A 15,000-nucleotide genomic window follows, 5' to 3' on the forward strand; every position below is an offset into this window, starting at 1 on the left:
TAATCTCTCTCTCTCTCTCTCTCTCTAAATTGTGTTTCTCTGAATATTATAAATGTATGGAATTGAACTAATCTCTCTCTCTCTCTCTCTCTCTCTCTCTCTCTCTCTCTCTCTCTCTCTCTCTCTCTCTCTCTCTCTCTCTCCAACTTAAATATATTCTTCAATTTTTCTTCCTTCCTTCCTGTCACATCTCTCTCTCTCTCTCTCTCTCTCTCTCTCTCTCTCTCTCTCTCTCTCTCTCTCTCTCTCTCTCTCAACTGTCTCTCTCCTTCCCTCCATCCCTCCCTCCTCTCTCACCTTCAAGTCTCTCTCTCTCCCTTCCTTCCTTCCTTTCTTTCACTCTCAACTGTCTCCCTCCCCCCCCCCCCTCCTCCCCCTCTCCGTACCTTCAAGTCTCTCTCTCTCTCCCTTCCTTCCTTCCTTTCTTTCACTCTCAACTGTCTCTCTCCCCCCCTACCCCTCCCTCCCCCTCTCCGTACCTTCAAGTCTCTCTCTCTCTCTTCCTTCCTTCCTTTCTTTCACTCTCAACTGTCTCTCCCCCCCTCCTCTCCCCCTCCGTACCTTCAAGTCTCTCTCCTTCCTTCCTTCCTTCCTTTCTTTCACTCTCAACTGCCTCTCTCCTCCCTCTCCTCCCTTCCTCCGTGCCTGGCTGGAAGAAACATCCTCGCGCGGCCTTCCGGTGCTTGCTAGTCTCAGGGTTGGAGAGGCAACTCTGCCCTTTCTTCCACTTATGGCCCTTCGCGCTGGTCTTCTTCATCCGCATTTTGGCCATGGGGGTGTCCTGTGGGGGTGTCCTGGGGGTGGAAGGAGGGTGGGGTCAGGGTGATGCGGCCAGGGTGTGGAGGAGGAGGAGGAGGAAAAGGGGAACATTGAGAAGAAGAAGGAGGAAGATGAGAAACAGAAGAAGGAGTTGGATTGGTGGAAGGAGGGTGGGGTCAGGGTGATGTGGCCAGGGTGTGTGTGTGTGTGTGTGTGTGTGTGTGCGTGATGGTATGGGAGGGCAGGGAAGGGAGCGAATTAGGGTATGTTTTGTTGTTATCCGTGTAGCAGCGATGGGCCAAATTTGTGGCTTTACCGTGTAGCAGTGACGGGCCAAATTTGTGGCTTTACCATGTAGCAGCGACGGGCCAAATTTGTGGCTTTACCGTGTAGCAGCGATGGGCCAAATTTGTGGCTTTACCGTGTAGCAGCGACGGGCCAAATTTGTGCCGTGATAACCCCCCGAAAATAGATGATACATAATTTGACCAGAAACGCTTTGATATGTATTATGAAATGGTTTGTGTGAGGGGTGATTTTTTCTCATTTTTCTCGCTTGGAGGGACCATTAAGAAACGTGATCCCGGCTGATACCACTGGGTTAAAACAGGTTCCATTTATCAGATGTTTCTTGTATCATCTATACTCAATAATCTCACTTCCCCTTGCTGATAATAACTCTGTATTTTGTGAACTCTGGTGAGGGGAGGGAGGGAGGGAGAGAGGGAAGGGAGGGGGAGAGGGAAAGAAAGGAAGGAAGGAAGGAAGGAAGGAAGGAAAATAGTTTTGTTCCGTCTCCCTCTCCCTTCCTTCCTCCCCCTCTCTCTCTCCCTTCCTTCCTCCCATCTTTCCCTCCCTCCCTCCCTCCCCTCTCTCTCTCCCTTCCTTCCTTCCTTCTTTTACTCTTAGGGCAATATCACGACACTTTCCCTCCTCACATCAGCTACTTTTAGAGGTCAAAGAGGGGGTCAGTTGGGTTCTAATGTGTGTTTCTTTAGGTTCACGGTACAGAGGAAGGGTCACACTACCACCAGGGTCATGAAACTACCCCTGGAAATGCCCACAACTCCCACGAAAGCCTTGTCAAATGTGTGTTTCTTTAGGTTCATGGTACAGAGGGTCACACTACCACCAGGGTCATAAAACTACTCCTGGAAATGCCCACAACTCCCACGAAAGCCTTGTCAAATGTGTGTTTCTTTAGGTTCATGGTACAGAGGAAGGGTCACACTACCACCAGGGTCATAAAACTACCCCTGGAAATGCACACAACTCCCATGACAGCCTTGTCCAATGTGTGTTTCTTTAGGTTCACGGTACAGAGGAAGGGCCACACTACCACCAGGGTCACAAAACAACCCCTGGAAATGCCCACAACTCCCACGAAAGCCTTGTCAAATGTGTGTTTCTTTAGGGTCAAAGTACAGAAGAAGGGTCACACTACCACCAGGGTCATAAAACTACCCCTGGAAATGCCCACAACGCCCACGAAAGCCTTGTCAAATGTGTGTTTCTTAAGGTTCATGGTACAGAGGAAGGGCCACACTACCACCAGGGTCTCAAAACTACCCCTGGAAATGCCCACAACTCCCATGAAAGCCTTGCCAAATGTGTGTTTCTTTAGGTTCATGGTACAGAGGAAGGGCCACACTACCACCAGGGTCATAAAACTACTCCTGGAAATGCCCATAACTCCTATGAAAGCCTTGCCAAATGTGTGTTTCTTTAGGTTCATGGTACAGAGGAAGGGTCACACTACCACCAGGGTCATAAAACTACCCCTGGAAATGCCCACAACTCCTATGAAAGCCTTGTCAAATGTGTGTTTCTTTAGGTTCACGGTACAGAGGAAGGGCCACACTACCACCAGGGTCATAAAACTACCCCTGGAAATGCCCACAACTCCTATGAAAGCCCTTCCCTTCCTTCCTCCCATCATTTGTCAATATGTACAAGTGTTTCTTCTTCCCCCGATAACAAGATCCATTCAAACAACACATCAATATCTTTTTCTTCCAAGTTCACGATGTCTCTCACGTTCAACAGGTCAACGGTAACTCGCAAGGTCAACAAATAATATCAAGGTCACATCAAGGTCATACTCTTTAATATATAATGGAAAGTGGCGTTCAAGGTCACAACAATCTTCATTATAAAAAAATCTATAGCGTAATAATAGTTTCCTTAAGTCTCTATGTAAATCTTGAAGCCCAAACTGTTCTTGTACTGCGCCAGGCTGAGACTGGTGTGTGAGGTCATGTCTCGGGTCACTGGTGTAAGGGAGGTCATATCTTGGGTCATTAGGTTAAGTTAGGTTAGGTTAGGGAGGAAAGGAATGAAGGTGTTGGTGGTATGAGGTCAGGTTAGGTCAAATCTTGGGTCATTAGATTAAGTTAGGTCAGGGAGGTCATATCTTGGGTCATTAGGTTAAGTTAGGTTAGGTTAGGGAGGAAAGGAATGAAGGTGTTGGTGGTATGAGGTCAGGTTAGGTCAAATCTTGGGTCATTAGGTTAAGTTAGGTTAGGTTAGGGAGGTCATATCTTGGGTCATTAGGTTAAGTTAGGTTAGGTTAGGGAGGGAAGGAATGAAGGTGTTGGTGGTATGAGGTCAGGTTAGGTCATATCTTGGGTCATTAGGTTAAGTTAGGTTAGGTCAGGGAGGTCATATCTTGGGTCATTAGGTTAAGTTAGGTTAAGTTAGGGAGGGAAGGAACGAAGGTGTTGGTGGTATGAGGTCAGGTTAGGTCAAATCTTGGGTCATTAGATTAGGTTAGGTCATATCTTGGGTCATTAGGTTAAGTTAGGTTAGGTTAGGGAGGAAAGGAATGAAGGTGTTGGTGGTATGAGGTCAGGTTAGGTCGGGTCATTGGGTTAGGTTAGGTTAGGGAGGAAAGGAAGGAAGGAGGTGGTGGTATGAGGTCAGGTTAGGTCACATCTTGGGTCATAAGGTTAGGTTAGGTTAGGGAGTAAAGGAAGGAAGGTGATGGTATGAGGTCAGGTCATATTTTAGGTCACTGGTGTAGGGAGGTCATGTGTCATTGGGTTAGGTTAGGTTAGGTAGGGAGGAAAGAAAGGAAGGAGGGAGATGATGGTATGAGGTCAGGTTAGGTCACATCTTAGGTCACTGGTGTGTAAGGAGGTCACATCTTGGGTCACTGCACAGGTCAGGGCGGTATTATCAACACAGTCTTTACATGTATTTAACACAGGTTGGGCTACAGGAAAGATACATATAAATTATCACCCCGGGCCAGGGAGAAAATAAAATAAAATAAATAAATAACTTGTTGGTATTTTATAAGCATCTTAATACAAATGACTACTACTACTACTACTACTACTACTACTACTACTACTACTACTTCTACTACTATTACTACTACTACTCCCAGTAATAGTAGACAATCACTCTGGTACAATCCTTTCCTTAGTAGATGATCACTCTGGTACAATCCTTTCCTTAGTAGACAATTACTCTGGTACAATTCTTTCCTTAGTAGATGATCACTCTGGTACAATTCTTTCCTTAGTAGATGATCACTCTGGTACAATCCTTTCCTTAGTAGACAATCACTCTGGTACAATTCTTTCCTTAGTAATCACTCTGGTACAATCCTTTCCTTAGTAGACAATCACTCTGGTACAATCCTTTCCTTAGTAATCACTCTGGTACAATCATACTTCTCACTCCCTCAACACTGGTAACACTGGGCCACAAACAGTGTTCCAGCGTGACCAGACATGTCCCAGCAACACACACAATCATTTTATGCTCCTTCATTAAGTCTGTGTGTGTGTGTGTGTGTGTGTGTGTGTGTGTGCTCAGCGCTGGGAGAACACGCCCAGCTTGGGGTGGTACTTGAAGGGGAAGGCGCGGTCTGGCCCCCGCGCCGGCCTGAAGAATATCTTTTCCTTGTGGAAGTGTGAGCCGGTGCCGGTGCCGGGGCCGTCTGGGTCGGCCTGGGCGCTGGCGGCCTCGGTGAGCACGTCCAGACACACGGCCAGGCGGTACAGCAGCAGGGGCAGCAGGTGCAGGCGGTCGGCGCGCGAGGCAGCCAGCTCCTCCCAGTGCACGTTGACCTCCCGCTCCATCTGCCTGAGCTGGGGCAGGGAGGCGGGGTGGTGCAGCCCCTCCCAGCGCAGGGCCAGGGCCACCAGCGGGGCTGTGCTGGGGTGGTCCGGGGCCACGGCCACCCTGGCCTCCAGCGCCACCTGCCGCCGCTCAAACACCGCCAGGAACAGCAGGTGCTGCGGCGTGACCAGCCCCGCCTCACACAGCGGCCGGGTGGCGGGGCACTCCTGGTAACACTCCCAGGTCAGCGGCCGCCACGACCGCAGCTCAGAGCACACCTTGCCGGGGAAGTGCTGGCGCAGCAGGGCGGCTGGCAGGGCGATGCTGCTGGTGCTGGTGGCCGTCTCCAGGGTGACCAGCTGGGTGTGCAGGGCCAGCCTGGCCTGAAGCCGCCGGCGGATGGCCTGGATGGTGGACGGCACCTGCTGGGCACTCTCCTGCCAGACTGACGGCTCCTCCCCCCCCTGGGAGGGCACCGAGGCGGCGGGGCTGCTGGCGGCCAGCTCCTGGGAGTCCTCGGCCGCCGCGCCGGGCTGCTGCTGCTGCTGGTGGCTGGAGAAGGTGAGGCCGCCCAGGTGCTGAGCCCAGCGGTAGGGGCGGCCGGTGGTGGCTAGGTGGTCCGCCAGGGTGATGCCGGCGTGGGTGAGGGTGAAGTGGTTGGCGGGGTTGGGTGAGGCGGCCCCGTCGTCGCCGGGCACCAGGCAGCGCAGGAGGCTGTCCCCGCCGATCACGTCGGTGAGGGCCGGCCGCGGCTCCTGGGCCAGGTGCACGGAGCACTTGGCCGTGATGACGCGCAGGGCCTGCATGTAGTGGAAGGCCACGGCCACACTGTTGCCGTCCCTGCTGGGCACCGTCACCCGCACACACAGCGGGTGCAGGCTCAGGGTCTGGCGCACCGTGTCGTCCAGCTCCTCCGCGTCGCCCCGCGGCGGCCGCTGGGAACGCTTCTTCCTGGACAGGTTCTCCTCCGGCGGATCCTGATCATTGTCGGACTCTGAGCACACGTCCGGCCGCCGCGGCTCATCCTCCCGTGTGATGAGCTTCCTGGCGGCCTCGGCGTCGCCCAGCACCTCCACGGCGATGGAGGCGTCGAAGGCCTCGCCGTAGGCCGACACCTGCACCCACAGCGTGTACAGCGGGCAGGGCAGCAGCTGCACCACGCGCTGCTGCTCCCGCCGGGCGTCCAGCGGCAGGTCCAGGGCCGCCTGCAGGGGCCGCGTGGCCTCCAGGATGGTGTTGATGCGGGGGGCCAGGGAGGCCAGCTTGCGCTCCTGCTCGGCGATGGCCTCGGACACGGCCTCCTTCTCCTCCGTCAGCTTGTCAAACAGCTGCGTCTGGTCCCGCCGCTGCACCAGCTCCCACTGCAGCCGTGCCAGCCGCTGCTTGTGGGGGTTGTCGGCGGTCTCCGAGGGGCGGCTGACGTCCTCCGGGGCCTCCTTGTAGAACTGGTCCACGGGCACCAGGTCAAACTCCTGGTCCGCTGACTGGAAGTCCAGGCATCGCCGCACCTCCTTCTTGAGGTGGGCCACCTCGTACAGCAGGTTCTGCAGCTGCAGCGTCACGCCGTCCACGCCCAGCCTGGCCTCCGCCGTGCGCTCCCGGGCGTCACGCACACGCACCTTCTGCACACGGCCCAGGCGGCGCAGCGACAGCCCCAGCATCAGCACCTGGGCCTTGCGCTCCTCCACCTCCGCCGCCCACTGATCTGGCCGCTCCGCCTTCAGCTTGAGGATCTCCTTCATGGCGGTGCGGACGTGGGCCACGATGGCGGCCACCAGCTGCTGGTCCTCCTCCTCCGTGCGGCCGCGCGCCTCGGCCGCCTCGTGCTCCAGGCTGGCCTGGAAGGTGTCCCCCACGGCCTTCTCCTTGGTGGGGGTGCGCGCCTCACCCTCCCCGCCGCCAACACTCTTCTTGGCGGCATCACTGTCAGCCGCCTTGCGCCGCCGCTTAGTGTCGCGGCCGCCGGCCTCGCGCTCCTCCTCGCCGCGCACCATGGCTCTGGGCGGACCAACAACAACAACAACAATTACAACAGTGCCCACACCTCTCAGGCAACCACCAGCATCACCAGTAGTAGTAGGAGTAATAGTAATAGTAATAGTAGTAGTAGTAGTAGTAGTAGAGACTGCAAAATAACCTCCTCCTCCTCCTACTACTACCACCACCACCACAATGACTTCTACAACCACCACTACCATTGCTCTTACTTAACTATGACACATCCAACATCAAAACAACAACAACAACCATCGGGGGTGAGCGAGGGCAGACTCCTTCCCTGTCCGCCCGAGAATTAAACTCCCCGGAAATAGCCAACGTTCACCCGAGCCATGGGGTCATAACTTCCTTCTCAAGGCGACGGTTGACTGGGTGCAGCGGCGGGGGCGGCGGAGGCGGAGGCGGCTGCATTGGGGATGTCTACTTACTCCCTTGTGATTTTACTACAGCGAGGGCGGCGGCTTGTAAAAAAATCACGTCCGCCGAGATGTATCGACCGGACAGAGGCCTTTCCCAATGTCCTCCAGTTGCTTCTCTGTCTGTCTGGTGTTAGTGTACTCTGTGGTTAAAACTCTGGAATCACACCCAACATGGAGGATAAAAACTCTAGAATCACACCCAACATGGAGGATAAAAACTCTAGAATCACACCCAAAATGAAGGATTAAAAACTCTAGTATCACGCCCAACATGGAGGATAAAAACTAAAGAATCACACCCAACATGGAGGATTAAAAACTAAAGAATCACACCCAACATGGAGGATAAAAACTAAAGAATCACACCCAACATGGAGGATAAAACTCAAGAATCACACCCAACATGGAGGATAAAAACTAAAGAATCACACCCAACATGGAGGATAAAACTCTAGAATCACACCCAACATGGAGGATAAAAACTAAAGAATCACACCCAACATGGAAGATAAAACTCTAGTATCACACCCAACATGGAGGATAAAAACTCAAGAATCACACCCAACATGGAAGATAAAAACTCTAGAATCACACCCAACATGGAGGATAAAAACTCTAGAATCACACCCAACATGGAGGATAAAAACTCTAGAATCACACCCAACATGGAGGATAAAAACTCAAGAATCACACCCAACATGGAGGATAAAACTCAAGAATCACACCCAACATGGAGGATAAAAACTCAAGAATCACACCCAACATGGAGGATAAAACTCAAGAATCACACCCAACATGGAGGATAAAAACTCAAGAATCACACCCAACATGGAGGATAAAAACTCAAGAATCACACCCAACATGGAGGATAAAAACTCTAGAATCACACCCAACATGGAGGATAAAAACTAAAGAATCACACCCAACATGGAAGATAAAACTCTAGTATCACACCCAACATGGAGGATAAAAACTAAAGAATCACACCCAGCATGGAGGATAAAACTCTAGAATCACACCCAACATGGAGGATAAAACTCAAGAATCACACCCAACATGGAAGATAAAAACTCAAGAATCACACCCAACATGGAGGATAAAACTCTAGTATCACACCCAACATGGAGGATAAAACTCAAGAATCACACCCAACATGGAGGATAAAAACTCTAGTATCACACCCAACATGGAGGATAAAAACTAAAGAATCACACCCAACATGGAGGATAAAAACTAAAGAATCACACCCAACATGGAGGATAAAAACTCTAGAATCACACCCAACATGGAGGATAAAACTCTAGAATTACACCCAACATGGAGGATAAAACTCTAGTATCACACCCAACATGAAGGATTAAAAACTCTAGTATCACACCCAACATGGAGGATAAAACTCTAGTATCACACCCAACATGGAGGATAAAAACTCTTGTATCACACCCAACATGGAGGATAAAACTCTAGAATCACACCCAACATGGAGGATAAAAACTCTAGAATCACACCCAACATGGAGGATTAAAACTCTAGAATCACACCCAACATGGAGGATAAAAACTCTAGAATCACACCCAACATGGAGGATAAAAGCTCAAGAATCACACCCAACATGGAGGATAAAAACTCTAGAATCACACCCAACATTAAAACCTAAAAAAATTAAACCCCAAAAATTATGCCTCAGAGAAATCACGTTTTAAAGGACATATAAGGGCGATAATATTAATAACTATACACCTAAATCTTCCAGAGGGTTTAAAGATCATAGTAAACCTAAAGCCGTGTCCTTAAATGCCTTAAAATTCCCTTAAAACTAAATAATAATAAAAATTCCCTCGTCCGCTCTCCTTGGCACCAGAAATATGCCTCACATAAATCACGCTTTTAAGGACAAATAAGGGCGATAATATTAATAACTAAACACCTAAATCTTCCAGAGGGTTTAAAGATCATATTTAACCTAAAGCCGTGTCCTTAAATGCCTTAAAATTCCCTTAAAACAAAAAAATATTAAAAATTCCCTTCGTCCTCAGAAATTATGCGTCAGAGAAATCACGCTTTTAAGGACATATAAGGGAGATAATTTTAATAACTATACACCTAAATCTTCCAGAGGGTTTAAAGATCATGTAAAAAATAAGGCCGTGTCTGTAAATGCCTTAAAATTCCCTTAAAACAAAATAATAATAAAAATTCCCTCGACCGCTCTCCTTGGCACCAGAAATATGCCTCACATAAATCACGCTTTTAAGGACAAATAAGGGAGATAATTTTAATAACTATACACCTAAATCTTCCAGAGGGTTTAAAGATCATGTAAAAAATAAGGCCGCGTCCGTAAATGCCTTAAAATTCCCTTAAAACTAAATAATAATAAAAATTCCCTTCGTCCGCTCTCCTTGGCACCAGAAATATACCTCACATAAATCACGCTTTTAAGGACAAATAAGGGAGATGATATTAATAACTATACACCTAAATCTTCCAGAGGGTTTAAAGATCATGTAAAAAATAAGGCCGCGTCCGTAAATGCCTTAAAATTCCCTTAAAACTAAATAATAATAAAAATTCCCTCGTCCGCTCTCCTTGGCACCAGAAATATGCCTCACAGAAATCACGTTTTTAATGACAAATAAGGGAGATGATATTAATATCTATACACCTAAATCTTCCAGAGGGTTTAAAGATCATGTAAAAAATAAGGCCGCGTCCGTAAATGTCCTAAAACTCACCGAAAATGTGAAAAATAAGGCGGCAGGTCGAGCAATGGCGGACACGTGGAGAGCTCTTGGTCTGGGTCTGGGGCTCATGGCGTCTCGGTATAAATATTTAACTTATTTACTATATTTTAAGGCTATTTTAGGACTAAGTAAATAAAAAATAATAAAATGTCAACGAGAAATAAATAAAACAGAGCTAATAAGACTTTTTTCAGCCTATACTTTACATACACTATACCTCAGAATATAGAATGACCTCTTTTACACTATTTTGAGGTTATTTTACGCCCTAATTAGTAATATATATTAATAAAAAGTGATGTAGAGTAATTTAGCATCATTATTAACCTATATTCACCTAGCTAAGTACCGTACCATAGAACATATATATTTAACTTATTTACTGTATTTTAAGGTTATTTTAGGACGTTTACACTATTTTGAGGTTATTTTACGCCCTAATTAGTTAATATATATCAATAAAAAGTTATGTAGAGTAATTTAGCTACCACAGAACACATATATATAACTTATTTACTGTATTTTAAGGTTATTTTACGCTTAAATTAATAAAATGTAATAAAATATCAACGAGAAATATATAAAACAGAGCTAGTAAGACTTTTCAACATATACTTTACCTATTATTCATTAACAAACGCTCTATTTTAATGTTATTTTAAGCCTCAATCAATAAAATATAATAAAGATATCAGTAAAAATAATAAAAAACAGCTATTAACCTAATTTTTCCATGTATATATATATATTAATAAAAATAAGTATATTCAGACCTCAATTCCAGGTTACAAAACAGTGAAAAAATTTAATTATCTCACAAAATAAAGATCAAACTTGCGCTTAACTTTCTAAATATTAATAAAATCAGTAGATATTGTAATTGACTCACTTTATTAGCACATTTTTTTCATACAGATTAATAAAAATAAGTAAAATTTAGACCTCAATTCCAGGTTACAAAACAGTGAAAAAATTTAATTATCTCACAAAATAAAGATCAAACTTGCGCTAAACTTTCTAAATATTAATAAAATCAGTAGATATTGTAATTGACTCACTTTATTAGCACATTTTTTTCATACAGATTAATAAAAATACCATTAATTCCAGATTACAAAACAGTGAAAAAAATTAATTATCTCTCAAAATAAAGATCAAACTTGCGCTTAACTTTCTAAATATTAATAAAATTAGTAGATATTTTAATTGACTTACTTTATTAACACATTTTTTTCATACAGATTAATAAAAATAAGTAAAATTCACATTAATTCCAGGTTACAAAACAGTGAAAAAAACCTAATTATCTCACAAAGTGCACTAAAAATTTACACTAAACTTTCTATAAATAAACAAAATAAGGAAATAATGTAGTTAAGGTATTTTATTGATGAAGAAATACGAGTTTAATAAAATAAATAAATCCATCCATTATTAATATTTTGGTTAAGGCGATCACGTTGTAAAAATCACGTCTTATTTTTGGCTTATTTCGCCTCTAATACGCCTTCACTTACCCCCAAAATGTCACAAAACACGTGGAAAACCTTAACGAACAAGTAGAAACCATGAAAGCCCGGTGATAACGCGGAGAAACCCGAGAACACGACCAGAGAACAGGAGCAGGGGAGGGATGGAGGAGGCCGCCGGTGTGGGAGAAACTTTATAATATTTCCTTTTTGTGATGATTCTGCGGCGCCTGGTGTGGTGGGGCCTGCGGGGCCGTGCCGGGGCGGGCCTGGGGCGGGGCTGGGGCTGTCCCGGGGGCCTCCTGGGTGCTCAGTACACCCCTGTGGCTGCCCTGCCCGTGCCTGCCTGGGGTGGACGGCCCGGAGGTGAGGAAAGACTCGGACCACTTATGGCGCTCATTAATGTCAGGCCACTTGGGGCAGCAGGGAAGGTGACACATACTGATGGCAGTCTTTAATTCTACAGTTTGTCAATACTTGTTAATAATTCCCTCTAAGTGTTTGGTGTCAGGCCACTTGGGGCAGCAGGGAGGGGGACATGGCTACATACTGATGGCAGTCTTTAATTCTACAGTTTGTCAATACTTGTCAATAATTCCCTCTAAGTGTTTGGTGTCAGGCCACTTGGGGCAGCAGGGAGGGTGACACATAGTGATGGCAGCCTTTAATTCTACAGTTTGTCAATACTTGTCAATAATTCCCTCTAAGTGTTTGGTGTCAGGCCACTTGGGGCAGCAGGGAGGGTGACACATAGTGATGGCAGCCTTTAATTCTACAGTTTGTCAATACTTGTCAATAATTCCCTCTAAGTGTTTGGTGTCAGGCCACTTGGGGCAGCAGGGAGGGTGCTACATACTGATGGCAGTCTTTAATTCTACAGTTTGTCAATACTTGTCAATAATTCCCTCTAAGTGTTTGGTGTCAGGCCACTTGGGGCAGCAGGGAGGGTGACATGGCTACATACTGATGGCAGTCTTTAATTCTACAGTTTGTCAATACTTGTTAATAATTCCCTCTAAGTGTTTGGTGTCAGGTCACTTGGGGCAGCAGGGAGGGTGACACATACTGATGGCAGTCTTTAATTCTACAGTTTGTCAATACTTGTCAATAATTCCCTCTAAGTGTTTGGTGTCAGGCCACTTGGGGCAGCAGGGAGGGTGACATGGCTACATACTGATGGCAGTCTTTAATTCTACAGTTTGTCAATACTTGTCAATAATTCCCTCTAAGTGTTTGGTGTCAGGGCACTTGGGGCAGCAGGGAGGGTGCTACATAGTGATGGCAGTCTTTAATTCTACAGTTTGTCAATACTTGTTAATGATTCCCTCTAAGTGTTTGGTGTCAGGGCACTTGGGGCAGCAGGGAGGGTGCTACATACTGATGGCAGTCTTTAATTCTACAGTTTGTCAATACTTGTTAATGATTCCCTCTAAGTGTTTGGTGTCAGGGCACTTGGGGCAGGGAGGTGCTACATAGTGATGGCAGTCTTTAATTCTACAGTTTGTCAATACTTGTTAATGATTCCCTCTAAGTGTTTGGTGTCAGGGCACTTGGGGCAGCAGGAGGTGCTACAGAGTGATGGCAGTCTTTAATTCTACAGTTTGTCAATACTTGTTAATGATTCCCTCTAAGTGTTTGGTGTCAGGCCACTTGGGGCAGCAGGGAGGGTGCTACATAGTGATGGCAGTCTTTAATTCTACAGTTTGTCAATACTTGTTAATAATTCCCTCTAAGTGTTTGGTGTCAGGGCACTTGGGGCAGCAGGGAGGGTGCTACATAGTGATGGCAGTCTTTAATTCTACAGTTTGTCAATACTTGTTAATGATTCCCTCTAAGTGTTTGGTGTCAGGGCACTTGGGGCAGCAGGGAGGGTGCTACATAGTGATGGCAGTCTTTAATTCTACAGTTTGTCAATACTTGTTAATGATTCCCTCTAAGTGTTTGGTGTCAGGTCACTTGGGGCAGCAGGAGGGTGCTACATAGTGATGGCAGTCTTAATTCTACAGTTTGTCAATACTTGTTAATGATTCCCTCTAAGTGTTTGGTGTCAGGCCACTTGGGGCAGCAGGGAGGGTGCTACATAGTGATGGCAGTCTTTAATTCTACAGTTTGTCAATACTTGTTAATGATTCCCTCTAAGTGTTTGGTGTCAGGCCACTTGGGGCAGCAGGGAGGGGGACATGGCTACATAGTGATGGCAGTCTTTAATTCTACAGTTTGTCAATACTTGTTAATAATTCCCTCTAAGTGTTTGGTGTCAGGCCACTTGGGGCAGCAGGGAGGGTGCTACATAGTGATGGCAGTCTTTAATTCTACAGTTTGTCAATACTTGTTAATAATTCCCTCTAAGTGTTTGGTGTCAGGCCACTTGGGGCAGCAGGGAGGGGGACATGGCTACATACTGATGGCCGTCTTTAATTCTACAGTTTGTCAATACTTGTTAATAATTCCCTCTAAGTGTTTGGTGTCAGGCCACTTGGGGCAGCAGGGAGGGGGACATGGCTACATACTGATGGCAGTCTTTAATTCTACAGTTTGTCAATACTTGTTAATAATTCCCTCTAAGTCTTTGGTGTCAGGCCATTGTCCCGTCAACACCCCAACCGTCGCCTCACTCCCTGGACGCTGTCGTGGGAGTCCAGACCTTTTTCCATCATTGCTTCCTTTTGTTTTGACCTTCAACTGTTTCCTCGGCTATAAAAAAAATAAATAAAAAAAAGGCCCTCACTGAACCAACCCCGTCCAAACCTGTGTCTCGGCTTGTCTGGCCCCAAAGTAAAGACTAACACCCTCCCTCCATCCCCCCCCCCCAGGCCTCAGCGGCATCCCGAGCCTCAGCGCCGGAGGAGGGAAGAGTCCGCACACAGCCAGCCTCTCCTCCGCCGCCTTCACGTGGAGCAGGAGGAGGAGGAAGAGGGAAAAGGACGGGGAGGGTGAGGGGCTTCTCTCCGCTCCCTCCTCACGCCATTTGTCCAAGTACTGTGAGAGGTGAGTTGACGCGCACACACACACACACACACACACACACACACACACACACACACACACACACACACACACACATAGATAATAGATGAAATAAACAAATATATAGATAGATAAAATAGATTAATAAGATTAAGATTAATTTTCAAGACCTTTCTCTCTCTCTCTCTCTCTCTCTCTCTCTCTCTCTCTCTCTCTAACTTCTTTCCTTCTTCTCTCTCTCTCTCTCTCTTTCCTTTCTCTAACTTATTTCCTTCTTCTCTCTCTCTCTCTCTCTCTTAGTCTCCCTTTCTCTCTCTCTACAACAAAATCATTCTTCTCTCTCTCTCTCTCTCTCTCTCTCTCTCTCTCTCTCTCTTTCCTTTCCTTTCTCTCTCTCTCTCTCTCATCCCAAGCTCAGAATCGCTCTTAAAAAGCATCTATATAAACCTAAACAAAACCACCCCTTAACCCCCACCCACCCCCCATTCCACCCCCCAGCAATGAGGTTGGGGTGCAGGACGACGAGGCGAGGCAGGTGGAGGTGGAAGGGGTGCAGAGGGGTGACGAAGGCGG

The 15,000-nt window shown here is 46.9% G+C and overlaps 4 protein-coding genes across 53 annotated transcripts in view; 2 read left to right on the forward strand and 2 right to left on the reverse strand.

The window, feature by feature from the left end:
• Positions 1-4,585, forward strand: part of LOC126988532 (melanoma-associated antigen C1-like) — a 48,240-nt gene extending 43,655 nt beyond the window's left edge. Inside the window, exons 3-7 of one of the 50 annotated variants that reach the window (XM_050846737.1) lie at positions 1,758-1,862; positions 2,069-3,292; positions 3,376-3,527; positions 3,563-3,605; positions 3,857-4,585. In XM_050846737.1, coding sequence (XP_050702694.1) covers positions 1,758-1,862; positions 2,069-2,816 — 853 coding nt within the window. In that variant the 3' untranslated portion in view covers positions 2,817-3,292; positions 3,376-3,527; positions 3,563-3,605; positions 3,857-4,585. The other 49 variants (XM_050846738.1, XM_050846732.1, XM_050846734.1 and 46 more) reach the window with 49 other exon arrangements.
• Positions 1-10,046, reverse strand: part of LOC126988533 (RRP12-like protein) — a 23,762-nt gene extending 13,716 nt beyond the window's left edge. Inside the window, exons 1-2 of the mRNA XM_050846786.1 lie at positions 9,983-10,046; positions 646-794 (exon numbers count right to left, since the gene is read on the reverse strand). Of these exons, the coding sequence (XP_050702743.1) occupies positions 646-772 (127 nt within the window). The 5' untranslated portion in view covers positions 773-794; positions 9,983-10,046. The remainder of the gene's footprint in view (positions 1-645; positions 795-9,982) is intronic.
• Positions 4,581-6,824, reverse strand: LOC126988337 (THO complex subunit 5 homolog). Its single transcript, XM_050846395.1, has one exon. The coding sequence runs from the start codon at positions 6,822-6,824 to the stop codon at positions 4,581-4,583; it is 2,244 nt and encodes a 747-aa protein (XP_050702352.1).
• Positions 10,047-11,423: 1,377 nt separating the features above from the next.
• LOC126988535 (transcription termination factor, mitochondrial-like) overlaps positions 11,424-15,000 on the forward strand; it is a 7,661-nt gene continuing 4,084 nt past the window's right edge. Inside the window, exons 1-3 of the mRNA XM_050846787.1 lie at positions 11,424-11,826; positions 14,274-14,448; positions 14,926-15,000. The exon at positions 14,926-15,000 is cut by the window's right edge and continues 79 nt beyond it. Of these exons, the coding sequence (XP_050702744.1) occupies positions 11,676-11,826; positions 14,274-14,448; positions 14,926-15,000 (401 nt within the window). The 5' untranslated portion in view covers positions 11,424-11,675. The remainder of the gene's footprint in view (positions 11,827-14,273; positions 14,449-14,925) is intronic.

This window comes from Eriocheir sinensis, chromosome 69 (genome assembly GCF_024679095.1).
Source record: "Eriocheir sinensis breed Jianghai 21 chromosome 69, ASM2467909v1, whole genome shotgun sequence".
NCBI classification, from domain to species: domain Eukaryota; kingdom Metazoa; phylum Arthropoda; class Malacostraca; order Decapoda; family Varunidae; genus Eriocheir; species Eriocheir sinensis.

Excerpts from the sequence above, each read along its gene's own strand:
- LOC126988337 (XM_050846395.1), bottom strand. The coding sequence starts at position 6,824 with ATGGTGCGCGGCGAGGAGGAGCGCGAGGCCGGCGGCCGCGACACTAAG.